This window comes from Lipotes vexillifer, unplaced genomic scaffold, assembly GCF_000442215.2.
Source record: "Lipotes vexillifer unplaced genomic scaffold, Lipotes_vexillifer_v1.1 scaffold466, whole genome shotgun sequence".
Classification (NCBI taxonomy): Eukaryota; Metazoa; Chordata; class Mammalia; order Artiodactyla; family Lipotidae; genus Lipotes; species Lipotes vexillifer.
Genome location: NW_006796103.1, coordinates 1,231,273 through 1,251,104, shown reverse-complemented (window position 1 = coordinate 1,251,104; position 19,832 = coordinate 1,231,273). Strand labels below are relative to the sequence as shown.

The 19,832-nt window shown below is 54.2% G+C and overlaps 1 protein-coding gene across 1 annotated transcript in view; it reads left to right on the top strand.

The window, feature by feature from the left end:
• FGD3 (FYVE, RhoGEF and PH domain containing 3) overlaps positions 1–19,130 on the top strand; it is a 34,397-nt gene extending 15,267 nt beyond the window's left edge. The window contains exons 5-16 of the mRNA XM_007468164.1: positions 242–380; positions 967–1,025; positions 3,782–3,928; positions 4,273–4,365; positions 5,566–5,645; positions 7,039–7,069; positions 7,988–8,095; positions 9,155–9,217; positions 17,257–17,379; positions 17,677–17,817; positions 18,475–18,621; positions 18,888–19,130. Of these exons, the coding sequence (XP_007468226.1) occupies positions 242–380; positions 967–1,025; positions 3,782–3,928; positions 4,273–4,365; positions 5,566–5,645; positions 7,039–7,069; positions 7,988–8,095; positions 9,155–9,217; positions 17,257–17,379; positions 17,677–17,817; positions 18,475–18,621; positions 18,888–19,130 (1,374 nt within the window). The remainder of the gene's footprint in view (positions 1–241; positions 381–966; positions 1,026–3,781; positions 3,929–4,272; positions 4,366–5,565; positions 5,646–7,038; positions 7,070–7,987; positions 8,096–9,154; positions 9,218–17,256; positions 17,380–17,676; positions 17,818–18,474; positions 18,622–18,887) is intronic.
• Positions 19,131–19,832: the final 702 nt, after the last annotated feature.

The window sequence follows — 19,832 nt, the reverse complement described above, 5'->3', positions numbered from 1 at the left end:
AAAAAAAAAAAAAAAAAAAAAAAAAAAAAAAAAAAAAAAAAAAAAAAAGGCCAGCGCTGGGTCTAGAGCAGGCCTGCCTGGGGTCCAGCTCCTTACTCCATCGTTCAACCTCTCCAAACCTCAGTTTCCTCTGCTGTAAGATGTGGTCTGCAGTCAGTTGGGTACAGTACTCCAGGCAGCCTCCTGGGGGATCCACATGTGTGTCCATGGGTGTCCCAAACTGCCTCTATCTCCCCCACAGAAGCAGGAGATGTGCGGAAACCTGACGCTGCAGCACCATATGCTGGAGCCCGTGCAGAGGGTCCCCCGCTATGAGCTGCTGCTCAAGGACTATCTGAAGAGGCTCCCAGAGGATGCCCCAGACTGGAAGGATGCAGAGAGTGAGCCAAGCCGGCCACAGGCTGAGGGGCTCCTGGGCAGTGGGAGCTGGGGCCCCTGCTGAAAACCCACATTGAGAGAGACAGAGAGTCAGAGACAGAAAGAGAGAGACAAAGAGATAGAGAGAGACAGATAGAGACAGAGAGACGGAGAGAGCTCCAAGTGACCCCTAAACAAGGAGATGACTGAGAGTCTGAGTGTAAGGGAAAACCGCCCCTGCCCCCATTGCAGTGCGAGGGGTGGATGATGGTTCTGTGGAGGGGGCTGCTAAGTGTTGGCAGAGCTTAGGCCTCACAGAGGACCTTATGGGGCTGGCAAGGCTGCTCCTGGTGCATGGGCAGCAGCTGGCAGGCAGCATGGAGCGAGGTCTGCACAGGGGAGTGGCATGCCAGCCCCGGCGGACCCCCAGCAAATGGGATGCGTCTGCAGGGTTGCACGCCCACACCCAGGGCCAGGTCTCATGAGCAGCCTGGTACAGCCGTGGGAAAGGGCAGGAGCAGGGCAGAACCTGACACTAAGCCTCGTGGGGCGACTACCTGGGTGGAGCCACCAGGCGCCCTGCAGCTTGACTCTGTCTTCTTCCTGCAGGGTCCTTGGAGCTCATCTCCACAGCTGCCAACCACTCCAACACTGCCATTCGGAAAATGGTGAGTGTGGTGACCCTGGAAGATCCCCAAGGGACCAGTAGTTTGGGGCAGGGAGGGCACAGGGTGGGCCAAGTACTGTCAGCATGCATACTCACCCACCTGTCCCCCAGGAAGACAGAGACTCCACTGAGAGCCAGACAGGCCTGTCCCTTACTAGCTTGGTGATTGCTGGTAAGTTATATAGCACTCCATGCCTCAGTTTCCCCATCTGTAAAATGAGGTCACTGACAGAATCTGTCTCATTGGGCTGTTGTGGGGATTAAATCATTCTACATAAAGTGCTCAGAACAGGACCTGGCATAATTTAGTGTTAGCTCGTGGTGTTAGCATCATTCATTTGTTCGTTCATTCACTCACTGAAGCTCTGTCAGCTGGGGCTGCTCTAACAAAGTATTGTAGACTGGACAGCTTAAACAGCAGACATTTACTCTCACCATTCCGGAGGCTGGAAGTCCAAGACCAAGGTGCTGGCGGATTTGGTTCCTGGCTTGTAGACAGCCACCTTCTCGCTGTGTCCTCACGTGGCAAAAAGAGAAAGCAAGCTCTCTGGTGTCTCTCTTAATAGGGCTCTAATCTAATCATGCTCCCACCCCTCCCCCACCCCATGACCATGACCTCATCTAAACTTAATCACCTACCAAAGGCCCCACCTCCAAATACAGCCTGAAGGTGGAGGAGATGGTGTTCTCTTGTTGATCTAATGCCCCGGAGTAATAGGCTCTGCCTATGGGGAGGCCTCCTAGCCCATACCAATGCCTTTTGACACAGTGGGCCCTGTCTTCAGAGGCCCTTGTTTGGCCTGCACACTGCCTGGACATGGTGTAAGAATTTCTAAATCCTTGCCCAGAATTAGAGATCAGGTCATTTCACAGGAGAATCCAAATTCCTGGCTTTACTGGAAAACTCTGAAAACCCCAGGCCCACACTACAACCTGGGACGAGGCGAGGTGCCCCCTAAGTGGGCTGGCTCTCCAGGCCTCCACAGTCCCTACCCAGCCCTGGTTGCCTCAGTCCTGAGACCTATTTACTTTCACATGGGCACTGTTGTTTTTTGAGAGGAAAAAGAAAGTGAAATATTTCTTTGACCCCACATCTCTCAAAAAGGAGAAATGAGAGACGGGCCGCCTGTTTTGGGGCAGCTCTTGCTATGTGTGGTCCACGTCCTGTGTCCTCATTACCTGCCTGTCCCTGGGATTGGGTCTGTAGCCCCCAGACCAGATGCGCCTGAGGTCAGGCCCACAGTGGGGCACCCATGGCAACCTAAACAGGTGACATTTCACTCTAGATCCTTTTAATCTAATTTCCCCTTTTTTTCCTCCCCAAGACTAAATCTAATGGAGGAGAAAGAGCTGCTTCATGGAACTCCATGGTCATGAGCTCACACAGAGCCCATGGAGGAGCCCCCATGGGCCTACATCTCTGAGGGGCTTGGGGTAGACTCCTGTCCCACAATAGCATGTCCACCGTGTGGCAGTTCTCGTTCCAAGTCTGTTGAGGCCTCTGTGACCGGCAGGGGGCTCTGGTCAGGTGTGGGGGAAGGCTTATCAATGTGTGCTCATGGGACCCTCTTCATGCTTCCACCTGTCCATCCCTAATCCCCTCAAACTGGACCACCGCCCCAGCCCCCCCACCTCCAGTCTCCCTGGTGTCTGGTCCGTACTTCTCTACTCAGAGCTTTCTATGGGTTGCTTATTTTGTCACTCCCTGTCCAGAAGCCTCCTGGCCTGCCACTGCCTCACAGGTACACACATAAGCTCTCCTACATGTCCACTGCACGCCCAGCTCCCAGTACACACAAGGCCCTTTGGCCCTGCCTAGCCCGCTTTTCCTCACTCTCCATGCTGGCTTCCCCTCCTGCTCCCATGCCCGCATCTACCACCTGTTTCCATACCAGAGGCAGAAGAGCTACCAAACCAGCCTGCTTCCAGGGAGTGTAGGCTAAGGTTGGTCAGGTCCAAGGGCAGTGGCTGCTGTAGCATGGTGGATCCATGCTCCTTGTTGCTGGGTTAAGGTTCCTGTAGGCTCAGCTCTGCCTTTTGCTGAGTTCACTCCTTCATTCCTGGCTCAAGCCCCTGGTCAGGGCCTGTGGCCTCTTGGCCCAGAGCTGGAGCAATGAGCTGCCTACCCTCTCCCCTCACACCACAAGGGTGCTGGTTGGCCATATGACCATACAACCAGTCTCGAGAACAGAGGGCGATGACCTGCGGATAGGCAGATGTCTGGTCTCATCATGGCCCTGGGCCATCTGAGGGTGGAGCAGGAAACCAGGTAAGGCTACAACAAGAGGGAATGACCGTCCAGGGCAAAAGCTGCAGCTGCCCAACGTATCTCCTCTGACCCAATGCTCTTCCCTGGGGAGGCTAAGAGAGCCAGTCCCAGTTCCCTAGCTGAAACATCTCCAGAAACTCACTTGATTTTTCTGTGCCTCAGTTTCTCTGTCTATAGATTGAGGATAGTAATGGCATCTGCCTCTTAAGGCGGGTGCTAGAATTAAATTAATTAATACCCACATTGTGTTTAGAACAGGGTGTAGCTCATAGCAATGGTGCTGTTATTATTTATTACTCTCTGCAAGGTGAACCTCTGTTCTTCAAGGCCCGTGTTTTCCCTCCCACCGTTGTCAGCAGGATCGTGGTCCCTCCTTGGTTCTGGACCGCACTTGCAGGGCAGGGTTCCACACATCTCTGGGTCCCCAGCCCTGGCAGGCCTCCAATCCCTGTGGCTGTGCAGCTGCCTGAGCCCTGTGTCTCTCTCAGGAGAAAATGCACAAGCTCTTGGAGGTATACGAGAGACTGGGTGGGGAGGAGGACATCGTCAACCCTGCGAACGAGCTGATCAAGGAGGGCCACATCCAGAAGCTATCAGCCAAGAATGGCACGACCCAGGACCGCCACCTCTTCCTGGTGAGCCCCCATCTGGTCACATCCAGCCCTGCCCAGTCCTGCCCAGCCCAGCTGCAGAACCACGCTCCTGCCACGCCACACCCAGCCCAGGGGCAGAGCCTGGGCCTACCCAGCCACTCAGCCACACCCTCACCCACCCCAGGCCCAACCAGATGCAGAGCCCCGCCCCACCACTAAGCCACTCCCCCAGCCCAACTCCCAGCGTGCCCTCACCACGCCCACATTCAGCCCAACCCCACCTAGCCCTGCCCACTCCTGCCAGAGCCACGCCCCACCTCCTCCCTGGGGTGCTCCTCTGTGCAGTCAACTGCCCCTCACCACATACGTGCCCGTCACTATCACAGTTCAACAGCATGATCCTTTACTGTGTGCCCAAACTGCGGCTCATGGGTCAGAAGTTCAGTGTCCGGGAGAAGATGGACATTTCCGGCCTCCAGGTGGGTGAGCCCCTCCCACCGATCTGTTCCCCTGAGAAAGCACAGAGCAGGTGTAGGGACACAGCGCTTTAGCCGCCAAAGTACTCACTGCTGTGCAACTGGTTGCCTGCCTGCTTCTCTGAGCCTTGCTTCTATCCTGACCCAGGCATGGGGGAAACATCTCTGAGGGCACCTTGGCCTAGCATCCTGGGCTGAATGGGCAGGATCCCCTGTCCCTCCACTTGGCCTACCTGCCAGTGCGCTGCTGGCTTCATGTTGGCAGGATGAAGGACAATGCCAGGACCTGGGCCATCTCCTGTCCCCTGTGAAGTCAGCCCTAAGGGCCCCATTTACAGACTCTAAGGGAAACGTGGGGTGAATGCAGATGGGGTGCCCATCCTGCCTGTTCCCTGGTCCTTGGTCCATGCTCTCTCCACCCCTGCACCAATTTGGAGCCCAGATGAGGTTCTGCAGGCACTTGTACCCAAGGTCTAGATGACCTATTGTCCCTGCTGTCCCTATTCCTTGAGTCCATTGATGTGCTGTGGGGCTGCTGGAGCTGGGGTCAGTCCCCCTCTCCTGTGGGACAGTGCTTTGAATTAACGGGCACTCCAAAAATACTGGCTAAATCAAAGTATTTCTTTATTCTAAAAAGTGAAGGGTTGCATTAGTGATACAAAAAAATCCCTTCTGACAGTGGCCAGCCTGTGGGCCATATCCAGCCAAGGGCTGTGGGAGTAGAGTGTCGAGGGGATGAGGGAAGGCTCCCTGTTGCAGACACCTGCAGATAGAAGGTACCTGCCCATGGGGCCTCAGAAACCCCAGCAGAGTAGTGGAGATCCTCCTGGCTCTTCTCCTAAGATTCCCATCCCTGTGTCGGGAGTGCCTGTGGGTACCTTTGTGGGGAAAGGCACTGGGGCTGACTTCCTGGGAAGCCCTGAGAGCAGGCAGATTTGGCCGGCACGGTTCCAAAAACAGTGGATGAGTGGTCCTAGCCCTGCCTGAGCAGGTCGGTGGTCCACCCTCCACCATGGACTGACTCATGGAGTGGCCCACAGCAACCATGACACTAAGCCGAGCATTCCCCTGCAGACTAACTGGGTCACCTCTGCCCCCCCTTCTCAGGGAAAGACCTCCAAGTCTGAGAGTGTGAGTCCACAGTTCAGGACCTGCTAAAAGTGACCTACTGTTTTTGTTTTGTCCTTTGTTGTATGCCTTCAGGTGCAGGATGTGGTCAAGTCAAATGCAGCCCACACATTCATCATAACTGGAAAGAAAAGGTCCCTGGAGCTACAAACTCGGTAGGTTTCAGCTGCCTTGGTGTCTGCTGCTGTGTGAATGTGTTTGACCTGAAATTTTAGCAGATGGCTTCCTTTTCTAAACTGGATAAACTTTCGATGTGTTTGTATTCATTTTACTCCCTTATTTGTGGTTTAAAATGTAACAGTACTAAGGGGAAGTCAGTGAAAATTAAGCCTCTGCCCACCCCCTGTTCCCCACCCTCAGCAGACATTCTTAACCATCTCTGAAGTATCCTTCCAGAATTTCTGTCCCCATACATATGTATCTATTTTTAATTTTATTTATTTATTTTTAAAAATAAATTTATTTATTTATTTATTTATTTATTTATTTTTGGCTGCGTTGGGTCTTTGTTGCTGCGCGCGGGCTTTCTCTAGTTGCAGCGAGCAAGGGCTACTCTTGGTTGTGGTGCGCAGGCTTCTCATTGTGGTGGCTTCTTTTGTTGAGAGCACGGGCTCTAGGGCGCGTGGGCTTCAGTAGTTGTGGCACGCGGGCTCTAGAATGCAGGCTCAGTAGTTGTGGCGCATGGGCTTAGCTGCTCCACGGCATGTGGGATCTTCCCAGACCAGGGCTCGAACGCTTGTCTCCTGCATTGGCAGGTGGACTGTTAACCACTGTGCCACCAGGGAAGCCCTGTATCTATTTTTTAAATTACAGATGACCATTTTCAATCTAGTCTGTTCTGCATCTTGCTTTTTTCATTTAATTTATCAGAAATCATCCCATATATGAGCACCGTTTTCTAAAGCAGCATAGTTTTCCAATATGATCGTTGGCTGGTTCCCATTGATGAGCACCTAGGTCCTCTGGGGTCTTGCTGTTGCAAATGGTGCTGCAAGCAGTGTCCATGAACCAAGTTTTGTACACATGTGTCGTTACGTCCATCTGGTAGATTCCTGAAGTAAAATTGCTGGCCAAAGGGTAGCATGTCCACTTTAAATTTTGGTGGCTATTGTCACACTACCCTGTAAGATGGTGCGTGACTTGTGGCAGGGCTTGGGAGAGCCCATCTCTCACTTCCGCCAATGACGTGAGATCTTTGCAATGACCCACTGTGGCCCAGGGAAGTGTTGGCTTACATCCACTGCAGAGGGCTCTGCATACCAAGCTTACCACATCTAGCCACATCTGACTTCATCTGATCACACCTGACCCCACCTGCACCCACAAGACCACACTTAACTCCACCTGGCCACAGGTTGACCTCGCCTGACTGTACCTGGTGATACTGGCCACAGTGTTCCAGAGCCTTTGGGGCCAGTCTCCCAAGCCTGGAGTTTCACTTCCAGGCAGTGAGCAGCACAGGCATGTACTGTAGGGCTGAGAGGAATCAGGTGGTTTAGAGTCAGTATCCAAGACTAAATGAATAAAATACTCTTTTGGCTTTTATAGGACAGAAGAGGAAAAGAAAGAATGGATTCAGGTGAAGCTCCTAAAGTTTTAAAGTAACCAAATGACCAAATTCTTGAGCGGTATGGCCATCTCATGTTGGAGCAAGGGTTGGGATGGCCCCGTGTCCCCCCCCAGGTATTACCCACCCATCTATCCACCTTGAAGTGATGGGGTGACCAAGTTTATAAGCACCTTCAGACTCCACAAAACTTTGAATCCATTCTCTTCTTTGGGGCTCCCCAGTAAACAAACATAAAGGCCTGGAGGTGGGCATGCAGGGAGGTGCCCTCACCCTGGGGAGGATCTCCACCATCTGGCAGCTCCAAGGTGGGTCCATGTTGTCCTTCTCTCCATGGCTGGCAGAAGCGGTGGTTCTTGCAGGACGAGCAGCTTGACTTCCAGGACGGAGCCTGTGCTTCCAAAGACAGGCCAGGCAGTGTCCTGGGGCAGCCAGAGCAGGCTCAGCTCAGAGCCAGCCATGGTAGGGACGCAGGTCAGGAGGGCCACGTCAGAGCGGAGGCCAAGGAAGTGACCGGGGTTGGCAGACACCACCAGGACAAATGCTAACCATTAGTGATGGTTAGCCACCATTAGTGGCTCCCAAAATTCATAAGACAGAAATCTGAGTGAGAAGAGAAAAAGGAAACTCAAACAGATATTAGATGGGAATGCTGTTGCAGGAAATGGAAACATGGCCTCGAATCCATATAAAATGTTCCAAGAGCATCTGCCCTTGGCTTGGAGTACTGCATGTGGGGTGGCACTGGGACCCATGGAGATTGGAATGGGGACCTGGTCAGTCACTGATCACATCCCTGAGCCTTGTTTCCTCATCTCAGAGGACATGTGAGGCTGTTGGTCAGGGGAAAACGCAATGACCACAGGACCCTTGTCCTCACCCTCCTGGAATGCTCTCTGAGGGCCCTTGTTCTTTGTGGTTTTGTTTCAGGTCATTAAGGCCACCATTGAGAAGCACAAGCAGAACAGCCAGACTTTCAAGGCCTTCAGTGGCTCCTTCAGCCAGGATGAGGATTCCTCCCTCACTCCAGACCCGCCTGTGAGTGCCAGTGTCCCTGGGGCAACCCAGGCCCTTTGCACAAGGACTGGTGTTTGGGAGGGAAGCTGGTCCCCATGCTCTCCTCATGCCCACCTTTACTGAGCATCCATGTGGGGACACCTATGCCTTATAGCTGGGGTGGTCAGCACTTGGACAGGAGGGAGGGAAGGACAGGCCTGGATAAAGCTGCTACATGAAGCATTGTCCTATCACATGCACCTAGGGGCTGTGATCTTATCAGCAGGGGTAGCTTGCTCCCCATGGGAAGCTGTCCCCAGGCCTGGGGGGGAGCCAGGAAGCAGGATCCCCACCCAGGGCCAGATGGGTCCACCCTAGACCTTGGCCATCCCCTCTGTCTGGGTACAACCAAACATGACTTCACAGTGAGGGTCCCTCACTCCATGCCTCAGGGACATCCCTGAAGCTAAGGGATACCCAGCCCAGCCTGGCTGAGCAGCCCTGAGTCCCAGACACCAGGCCTGGTTGGCCCTCCCTGTGGTCTCACTGGTCTGTGGGCCACAGGCCACCTCATTATCCACTTAATATTTGCATCAAATCTCCATTTTGTCTGCTTTCTGGACTATTTTAGAAGAAAACTTTGTGTTGTCCCCGGGCAGGGAAAGTACTGTCCCCTACCTTGAAAAGAGGTGACCTGGAAACAGAACCCCCCACCCCACCCCATACCTGCCTTTAAAGTTGGTGCAGAGACAGAGCTTGACCGTAGAAGGCAGGGCACCGAGTGCTCCACAGATGCCTGAGGAAAGCTAGAGGCCAGGGCCACCTCGCATGGTGTGATGCAGCTGGTTAGGCCTGGCGGGCCTCAAGGAGGTTCATACCTGCCCACCGCCCTCCACCCCAGCTGGGAAAATGATAACTCTTCTGAGATGCCTTCAGACCAGGGAGGACAGATTCCCAAAGTCATAGCAAACACCAGGCCCTGACAGTCTTCATCCTGACCCTGTGACCAGACAGAAGGAATGGTGGCATTCCAACACTGCATTGGATGTCAGCATGTGACCACAGAACCTCTGCTCATGCCAGCTGTCTTGTCCCCTCCAGATGGTGAGTGCCAACTCAGAGGTGCCTGCAGCGGTAGCCACTGGTGGAGGGGGTGCTGCAGGGGTGAGTGACCCCCCCACACACAGCTTTGACGGGGTGGGAGGTGGAAGTTGGGGTCAGACCAGGGTGACCTGAGGGTGAGGGTTTAGCCTCCCCCTTCCATGTGACCTGGGTCCTCACAGTGATGGCCTCTGGGGCCTGTTGGTGGAGGGCTGGGGCAAGCCCGCTGGGACCCAAATGTCCATTTCCTTGGGTGGGTGAAGGTTACACAGCTGAGTTCTTCTGAAGACTTGTGCTCTTTACCACAGATAAAGTGTGCCTGGATGAAATGTGGATCAAGGCGGTACCTGGCCCTCAGGAGGCTCAGTCAATGTGGGCTGAGAAGGCGTGGTCCAGGGTCAGATAGCCTGTGTGCATGTCCCCACCCTGACAGGGCCAGGCCACGGGACTATGCCCGAGTCCCTCCTGCTCTGTCAGTTTGGGAGATTAGTAACAGGGTAAATGTGTGCACCTCGCATGCAGTGAGTATCCAGTACAGGGAAGCATCATTATTAACCACTGGGCCTAATAGTCGTGAAGTCTGATGACAATTATAAGCCTAGACTACCAAGGAGGTGCTGTACCCTGCATCCTGAGAGGGGATTCTCCTGGGCATCTTCGCTTTGCCCTATCCCTCAGTTTTCCAGGCTCAGAAGGAATGAGTGGAGGCCTGAGCCCTAGCCTGACCCCTAACAGGGGGTTTGCTCCTAAAGGGGAACTTCTTCCATGGGTAGGTCGGTACTGCCCCCACATTCTCTCCTTCCCTCCCCCCCCCACTTCTCTTTCTCACATCCCTCATCTGGGCCAGCACTCCCTTGGTGGCAGGTGCTCCCCAGTTGGACAGCAAAGTCTGCCTGAATTTAGCACCAACTTGCAGAGCTCCTTCTTTTCTGGCTACAAGGGCCACCCTGCTGGTCATCACAGCCATTCTGGGTTGGCACTTGTTAGGGTCAACCCATTTTAGGAACAGGAAACGGGCTTGATAGGTGAGGAGACCTGGCCTTTGGCTCAAAGGCCTTGTGGTGGGACTTGACTTTCCTGGGACAGCAGCAGAGGGAGGGATGGATGTCTAGCTCATCACGGGGAGTAAATGTTCCTGTAGTGACTTAGATTTTCAGTAAGAAAACTAGTCCCCTCCTCCCACACAATCCATGCTGCTGGGTAGCATTGGGCCCCAGCTGAGGCCCCAGAGCAGATGTGCCCAGATGCTCCAGTACCCTGCTCTGTTACAAGAGCAGACACTTTGCCAGGCCACCACACGAACCCTGACCCGACGTGTCTCTGACTGCCAGGCACTGGGAAAACCTTGAGGAGTTTTTGGGCTCCCATGGAGGGATGGAGCATTTCTAGGGCATGATGGACTTCAGGGACAAAGTGAGAGGAGGGAACCCCCTTATTTGAGTGCTACTGCTGCCACAGGGTGGCACTGCGAGAACCAAAGGGAGCCTGTGCTAATTTGTTTGAACTCAGTCAGGAAATCTGAAAGCAGCACTGTCAGCAGGGGAGAGATGGTGTTGTCACAGCCCCTCAAACTCCCTGAGGGGCTTCCTGCATTGTGGCTCTGTCTGGCCCTGCCTTCCTTCCAGCCCACCCTCCCCCACCATGCCCTGGCCTCCCTCACTTGGCCATGTCCCAGGGCCTTTGCACCTGCTATCCCCTCTGTGCAGAATGCCTCAATTATGCCTACTGTGCCCCAAGGCCTCATCTGTGAAGCCCTTGCAGCTGACCCCAGAGTCACTGACAAGTATTTCTCACATGAAGCAACCCACCATCAGCTTTCTGAATCACCAAACTGTGCCTGTGAGGCTGGCAGTGTGCTATTGTGCTCCTTTCTGGAACGTCTAGGAATGTCATGAAAAGCAGCTTGCACACTCAAGCTTCATCTGTGTAACTAACTGCCCAGAGAAAAATGACAGATGGGGCCTCTTCGGCTTTCCAGTCAGCTCCAGGGTCCCTTGGCCGGGGTCTCTGGCAACCTCCATGACGGCCCTTTGCGCGAAGCACTCTTCCCCCTGTCTCTGCAGGGGAGCTAGCTGGGCCCCCTGCAGGGCCCTCTGCTATCCGACCCTTGGCCTGGGGCATGCCGGAAGGCATCAAGGGCCATGAGCAACCCCCCTTCTTTGTAGGGTGAGTCCGCAGGCAGGCCTCAGGCCGTGGATGCAGGGTAAAGTGGAAGTGGCTATGGGCTGTGTGGTCAGGGAGACAGGGCTGAGGGAGATCCAGTGCCAAGGCAGAGAGAGAGGAGCAGGAGGTGGGGCTGGCAGTGCCCATCGGAGAATGTTCTAGCTGGAAGGGACCTGAAGGTGACATGTTTAATGCTTTAACATGTGGAGTGGGTCCTGACATGAGGCCTTGGGCAACTCCTCCCCCTCTACCCTCACCTTCCCTAGGGTGGGGAGAAGAGAGAGAGAAGCTGTGTCAGGTGTCTGTTGGCCACTCGGGTGCCCCTCTGATTGGTTGCCCAACTCCTTTGACAGGTGAAAAGGTAGCTGAGAGCCCCTGAGGCTCAGGGCCTCAGCGCAGTCCAGGGGTCTGCCCAGGCCAGGCTGCAGACTTGCTGCACATTGATGGCGACGCTCAGCCAGTGGACATGCAGGCCACCCCACCTTCTTCTACCCAGGGGCTCAGGCTTCCAAGGGCTCTGCAGCATCATTGACTTGCCAGATGCTCGGGATCACAATTAAAGTTCAGGCCTCCTTGTCCCAGTCCCTTTATCCACCCCAAGCCAGGCCCAGGCCCTACAACAGACAAACGCTTGTGAGCAACAGACTTGCAGCTCCAGCCCCAGCACACGTGGCCCGGCCATGGTTTTTCTCATTTGTGTTTCTGATGAGCACAGGTTTTAGTGGACCCAGGAGGGCAGCTCAGTGAAGCTCCTGCCATACAGGGCGCGTCTGAGATGTGCTCAGTGGATATTTGTGGAAAGTACCCCAAAGTGGGTTTTAATTCTGGCACTAGAAAGAGTGATCTTTACTACAACATGCCAGATGTAAGCTTTTGGAGAGGAAATGTAAACTCACTCTTGGTGTGCTCATTTGATTTCCTGGTGTTGTCCTCAGACGCACAGTTCCCACAAGGCCCTCTTTCCTAAGAAAAGCTAAACCCAAACCAGGAAGTTTTGCAAGGGAGTCTTGCAGAATCCAAAGACTTCCCTGTTCTGCAAAAGTTGTGTCTCTCTTCACGGAAGCACAGAAATGTCAAGGCCTCCCTGGGCTCCAGAGCCACCATGGCAACATATGGACCCTTCCACGATGTCGTGAAAGGCCCCATCCCTGCCACCCGTCGTTCAGCGTGCACAAACTTAGTGCCGCCCTTCCACCCCAAGCCCAGGACAGGGCTGCCTGTGAAGGGCAGAGGGCCTGGGCTGCACACACCACAGGGCCGGGCCTAAGACCCGGGCCTATGTCCACACCCTCTAGGACTGATGATAACTGTGTGGCTCCATCTTCTGAGGCTGGTTATCAGGGCCACTGTTTGGGACCCAATTCTTACCTGAATTTCCCTCCTGATTCCCTGCTTTGTAAGTGAATCTGCTGAAGAGAAAACGCTGAGTAAAACGGGCCCTCAGCACAGACCTCCCAGGCCCACACTTGTGCATTTGGAGCACTTTGGGTGAAGTCGCTTGGCTGTTACTAAGGAAGCCACGGTTCCACACCTCCCTGGTTAGACTTGGCCCAGGCCTTTCCAATATCTCCACATCCAAAGAGAAAATCTGAGCCCCTCCCTTTGGTTGACTTATTCTATATCCTCATCCAAAAAGGAAGTATGGCTGGCCAGGAAGACCTGTCCTCAACCATGCAGGTGGGCTCACCTCAGCCACCTGGTCACCAGCCCTCGGTGTCGGGAGCTACCTGGGGGAGCCGCATCAAGCGTGGGCCATGGTGGCTTACAGTCTTCAGCACCGAGGAAGCTGGTACCCAGCCAAGAAAGCTGGTACTCAGACCCTGTCTGATCACCGAACTGCAGCCTAAAAAAGGAAGCCAGGATGGGTCGCTCTTCCAAGCCCCAGCCCCAAGATGCCCGGCTCTAGGAACTGCCCTCTGGTCCCTCTGGCCAGGACGGGGTCCCTGCTGACCTTCAGCAGCTGAGCTCTTGGCCACATACCCCTGGCCCGCTACAGCCTCTCCTCTATCTCGTGGGCAGCCCTGCCCCTCAGGGATGCCCCAGTAGCCCCCGTGGCCTCCCTGTGTTCTCAGCAGTTGTGCAGCGCTGTTCGCAGGGTCTCAAGAGAGCCCAGGTTCTGCAGCACATGTAAGTGCTTGAAGGCAAGACGCGGATCCAGCCACCTGCCACTGACCACTCCCACCTCGAGTGCGCTTGGTGTCCTCACCTGGAAAACAGGCATGGCAGGGTCACCATGAAGGTTGGTAGAGGGCTGAGGCTCCTGGGCCACAGCAGACCCAGGGATGGCCCCTCCTCTCTCTTCTCATGTCTGAGCCCCAGCAGTCCTGAGAGGTGGTCTCAAGGGAAGGATCCCTGAGTGGGGCAGACAGATGTGCCTCAGGGCTAGAGTGTGGCTGGCAGCCAAGGCCAGGTGACAGGGGTGGCCTCCAGTAAGGCATGTGGCTGCGGGGAGTGTCAGTATTGCTTGTCGGGTCTGTGCCGCCCATTTTCCACCTACAGGGCTCTGTGGTCCTGAGCTTCATGGAATAAACTGAGAGGGGGCCCAAGGTTTTCTTACATCCAGTGTCCATGGGGTCAGGGGTCATGAGATGGAGGAGGAGGGTGATGGGGTCTTGGGCAGAGCAAGTGTCCCTATCATCCTCAGAGGCACCAGCTGGTCCCAGGGCTCCTCGTACCAGGTGGCCAGCACTGGCCTCACAGTGGTGGGGCCCACAGTGGGGTCTATGAGCAGAGGCAGCAGAGCTTGGAAGCATAGGCCAGAATTAGTGTGCTCAGGCTACTTAACAAAGTGCCACAGACACTTATTCTCTAACAGTTCTGAAGGCTGGAAGTCCAGGATCAAGGTGTTGGTAGGTCTGGTTTCTCCTGAGGCCTGTCGACTTAAAGAAAAACACACAACTTAGAGTTGAGTTTAAGTTTTATTCAGGATCTTACTGAGGACTATAGCCTGGGAGACAGCTCTGAGGAACTGCTTGTAAGAGGGAGGGGAGGAGCCAGTATATGTACGAATTTTTTGGCTAGGAAATACATGTAGTCAAGCATACATTTTGGTAAAAGATTCCTGCTATATCACAAAGAACAGATATCTTAAGTTAATACTTTTAAGTGATTTTCTCTGCATGGGAAGATGCAAGAATCTGCGGTCACTGAAATTCTTTCTGAGATGTGCATCTATCTCGGGGCCTGTTTCTCCAACACACAGAATGCCTCTTCTTGTTTTCTCATCCTGAATTCCCTCCAGGGTGCACTGTCGTGGGTGACTGCAGTGAGTGCATCTTAACCCTTATATAACTGGATGATGAGTGGCACTCTTTGTTCCTTTTTTGTTCACAGGCATCTCTCCTTGGCATGTAGATAGCCATCTTCTCCCTGTGTCCTCACATAGGCTTGCCTCTGTGTGTGTCCATGTCCTAAATCTCGTCTTCTTATAAGGACACTGGTTATATTGGATTAAGGCCCACCCTAGTGACCTCATTTTACCTTAATCACCTCTTTAAAGGCCCTCTCTCCAAATACAGTCACATTCCGAGGTGCTGGGGATTAGAACTGCAAACTATGACTTTTGGGGGACACAATTCAGCCCGTACCAGCCTCCAGTGCCCAAGCCCCTCCCTTCTGTCCCCCTCACCCCCAACCAGTGCATCTCTTTCTCCTTAAACGTGCAGAGTTTACATTAAACTTATTTTGTTCCAGTTTTTATTAGGGAAGCTTTGGACACACACAAGTAGAAATACCAGAGTCAGCGAGACCCCCACACCAGCCTGGAGCAACTTCAGCTTTGTGCTGTTCATGTTTTCTCTGTCTTTCCACCCCTATCCTCACCCCACCCCCACATACTCCTCTTTCTTCTGGAATATTTTAAAACAAATCTCAGACCTCATTTTATTCTGCTTAGAAACACTAATGTTAAACTTATTTTAAGTGTTTCTCTTTTAAACAGAAAAAGTGTCTCTGGGCCTCAGTTTCCCCATCTGTGCAGGGGAGAGGTTGAGACAAGCACTTCTAGTAGCCATGCTAGCTCTGACATCCTGGGGAATTTGATACATATCTGTGACATTTCTTCAAAATCTGAAGTTTGTGGTGAATTGACTGTGTTTTCTGCTGGGACCCCAGAGCCCTCTGCCCACACAGAGAGGAAATGCTAAGGGGCTGGGGCGGTTCAAAGCTAGAAAGCTGTTTCATCAAACGACGGGGCATTTCCTGAGAGCCATGGTAACATGGAAAACCAGTCAGGATTCTTGTGCTGTGACGGGGTTCAGGGCCAGGGGCGGCTCCTCACCCCACTTTACAGATGAGGAAACCAAGCTTGGGGAGGAAAAGTGACTTGTGCAGGGTATCATGGCTGATGAGGGGCAGGGCAAGGGCCTGGGAGCTGTCCCCCAACTTGCACCACTCCTAATCATATGGGGAAACCTAATCAGACAGCGCTACTGAGCCCCCACCCCAGCCTCACCCTGCATGGTCGGTGCCCACTCCCACCTTCACTCCCTCCTGCCTCCTGCTCACCTCCCAAGCCCTTGCATCTGGTGGGGCTGGGGTCCTGGACACGACTGATGTCACTATGGCCAGGGGTAGGCAGCCAGAGTGGACCACATAGGTTCCCTCACCCAGCTCTCAAACCACTGTCCACAGTGCAGAGGGAACACAGTCCTCAATGGGAATGTGTGGCAGGAGGTGGGGGGGTTAGGGGGGCTGGTCAGTGAGTGGCTGGTTTGCTTTTCTATGTGTCTATTGGTTTTCTTCCTCTTTCACAAGCTGTTCTCGGTGAACACTTGAGAAAATCCAGATAAGAGAGTCAGATAAGATTTACTCTACCCCAAACAGCCAATAAGATCATCAGGGTGTGCTTCCTTCCGGTCTTTGTTTCATGCACGTACTCTTTTTGGTATAAACATTATACGCTACTGTACATTATTTTGCAACTTGCTTGTTTCCCTTAGCAATATAACTTGACACCTTTAAACAGTCTTCCAACATGTCGCCTTGACATCTACCGCCCATGTATGATTTATATACCTGTTCCTTAGTTTTAGACTGCATCAGATTTTTTAAAATTTGTAAATATGTTTAACTAAAAAAGGAATAAATACTTTTTTAAAAAAAAAAGTAAAGTGATAGAATAAAATGAAAACCTCTCTCCCACTGCTGCCTGCCACTCTCCAATTCCTCTTTGCTCCAAGGAGTTTGATGTGGTTCTTGTAAAACTTTTTGAGAAACCTTACACAAAACAGCTTGTTTAAACGTAAAAGAAAACAAACAAAAAAGAAGTAAAAGCATTTTATAGTGTGTTCTTGTGACTAGTCTTAAAGATCTTCTAACCTCTCTGAACACACACCATGTTTCATGACTTCCCATTGTCTTGCTGAAAGGACTCATCACTGCCCTCTTTTGTGGGAAATTCAGGCAGCATCGGAGGAGATAGAGAGGGGAGTCCAGCCCCTGACCCTGCTCCCACCCCAGGAGAGTGCTCTCACACGTGTTGGGCGGGCAACTGCACACCTCTGAGTGCCTGGCATGGAGCAGGCACCATGCTCTGGGGTCCAATAAAGGACAGAGCATGGAAGCAAGGGCCACCTGGCTGGATGCTGGGTGCAGACACCCCAGTCCTTGGCGTCTGGGCTCCTGTGCAGAGCAGCCACCGTTTCCCCCAGTGTGGGTTCCGGTTGTTATCTTTGCAGACACGCAGAGTCACTGACCTCCGTGGTGGGACAAGTCATTCCAAGCATAGAGTTCCTGTTCCCCTTGGAATCTTACCCCGTGTGACAGCAGGGCAGCTTCTGGGGAGTGAGGCTGGGCAGGGGGCCATGGCCAGTGTGGCTCCTGCTTAATTCCCTTCTGCACGTCCGGCTTTCTTGCCCTGCATGTGCATTGCCTGTGTATCGCACAGCTGCCACTCCACATGCGCTGGGAAGCTGACTGCAGCCGTTTGCCTCCCACAGCTTGAGCCCAGGAGAGGGTCCTCTAAGACCAGACGTGACAAGGAGAAGCAGGGCTGCAGCAGATGCGGTGAGACCTTCAACTCCATTACCAAAAGGAAGCACCACTGCAAGTTGTGTGGGGCGGTGAGTCCAGGTGGGAGGAGGCCAGCTGCTGGGCCTCCATGTGCTTAGTTCCTCCTCCAAATCTTCTTTCCATGCACACAGACCCCTGGATCCTGGAACTTCTGAGCAAGAAGGCAGGCTCTGGAGGCCCAGCCGGGGCCAGACTTGGGGTCTCTGCCCTGTGGACAAGGCTCCCGACTCCCATGGCTCACAGACAAGCCCTTCCCCTCCACATGCCGTTACACCTCTCCTTCCAGCCTCCTTCTGGATAGCCTTCTGTCCCTGGGCATTGGGGTCACAGGTGCCCTTGTCTTGCAGGTCATCTGTGGGAAGTGCTCCGAGTTCAAGGCCGAGAACGGCAGGCAGAGCCGTGTCTGCCGAGAGTGTTTCCTGACCCAGCCAGTGGCCCCCTCGAGCCCCAGCCTCGAGGAGCCCTTGGAGCCCAAGCAGAGCACAGAGGTGGGTGGGCTGGGGCTGGTGAGCCTTCCAGACACAAGATCCCAGAAGCCTTGACAGACTGTGCTCCTAGCGCTGTCGCCTTCCCTGGGACCAGGACTGGTAGGGCTCAGTTGGGTCCATAGGCCACTGAGAGTAGCTAGCAGTTGAATGCCAAATATCACATGTGTGCATGTTGGGCTCTTAGGATCCAGTCATGGCCGAGAGCTTGGGAACCATTTGCACTCAGGAGTTAGATGGTGCATTAGTCAGCTCAGGCTGTATAACAAATACCACAGGATGGACAGCTTAAATGACAGAAACTTATTTCTTCATAGTCCTGGAGGATGTGAATGTGTGTAGTGTGTGTGATGTTATGTGTGAGAGGTGTGTGTGTGTACAGGGAAATCATCAACAGCTGCCACATTCTGGTTCCCTGCTGTTCCATTTTTTCCTACCTTATCTTTATTTCTGTCCTGACCCTTCTTGTGGTCTCACTGCCTAGAAGGTCCAGCCCAATCCCAAGTGGCCTTGCAGTGACCCTGGGGAAGCTCAGGCTGGCCCAGGCCTTGTCCAGTCTGTCTCCCCCTCCTCTCTCCCCCCAGAGCTTCAGCCTTGGTGCTTCCTGGAGAGTGGCTCTTACAAGGGAGACTCCACCTGACTTGTCCTCTGTGTCCCCAGAAGCCAGCCATTGTGGACCCCCCGCCCAGCCTGCCCTGTGGCCCCCTGCTTGTGTCGGATGGCGGCACAGCCTGGAGCAAGGTGTGGGCTGCCATCTCTGAGTCGGACTCCCTGGAGTTGATGCTGCACCTTCGAGGAGGCAGCCAGGTGTGTCCTCTGTCTGCTGGGCCACACTGGGGGTGGGGGTCCACCCTGCTCCACCAGCCCACAGCCTCAAGCCCGCGGCGCCCAGATAGGCCTGGGCTATGCAGCCTGGGGCCAACCCCACGTGGTGGGTGGCTCATGTGACCCTAGGGCCTCAGTCTCCCTGGCTGTCCAGAATCACCCTTCTGCTGCCCACTTGTGGGAGATGGTATTTAGTGATGCCAGGACTCCAGAGGCCGGGGTGCTGACGCTCCTCTCCTTTTCTGCAGGATGGCCAGCTGCTGCATGCCATCCCCCTCTCTGGCTGCAGGGTGAGTGTGCCAGACCCCGCAGAGAGACTGGATGCTGGACACATGTGGCAGCTGCAGCAGGCCCAACAGTCTTTGTACCTGAGTGCCCCATCCGCCGAGCTGCAGCAGCAGTGGCTGGAGGCCCTGAGCTCAGCAGCCCACGGGCACCTGGCCCAGGCCAGCCCAGGGGCCCAGCAGCCCCAGGCCCCAGCTGCCCCATGAGCTGAGTCTCTGCCTGCCGTGTCTCCTAGCTGTACAGCCACCGTGGCAGGGCCTGTACTCATCTGAGAGGTGGCATCAGGCCACATGCAGGCATGAAGGGAGCCTGGATTGCTGAGGGACCAACAGGCCACATAGCACTTGGCCCTGGAGGGTTCCTCCATGTCAGAGAGGAGAAAAATGAGGCCCAAACAGGGGCAGCCAATTGCCCAGGGTCACCCAGCACGTCCCTCAAAGACCCGGGCCTCTGCCTGCAGGCCCAGCAGTGTGGCCCAGAGTGGGGCGTGGGGTGACTGTCAAGAAAACTCCATCTGAGTGGGCAGTGAGGGGTCATCTGCGCCGGAAGACAGAAGGAGCTCATGGGTGGTGCCCAGGGACACCTGGTGGATGTCTGCAGTCATGCCACCCCTCCTGATGGTTGCCCACCCATCTATACCATCTACATCCATGTGAGCTGAACCATACTGGCCCCCTGGACTCCACCTCTCTCCTCTTTCCTCTCCTGGGGACTGGGAACACCCTGTGCCACCTCGTAGCTCGCCACCCCATTTGGAGATGCCCAAGGGAGCAAGTGGTGGGTTCCTGAATAACCATGCTGTGAAACTACAGGAGGACCACACAGGCGTCGTGATTTGTGGGCTGAGATTTGTGCCTGCCTTGCCTGGTCGGTGGTGGACAGTGCTTATCTACATAAATAAATGCTGG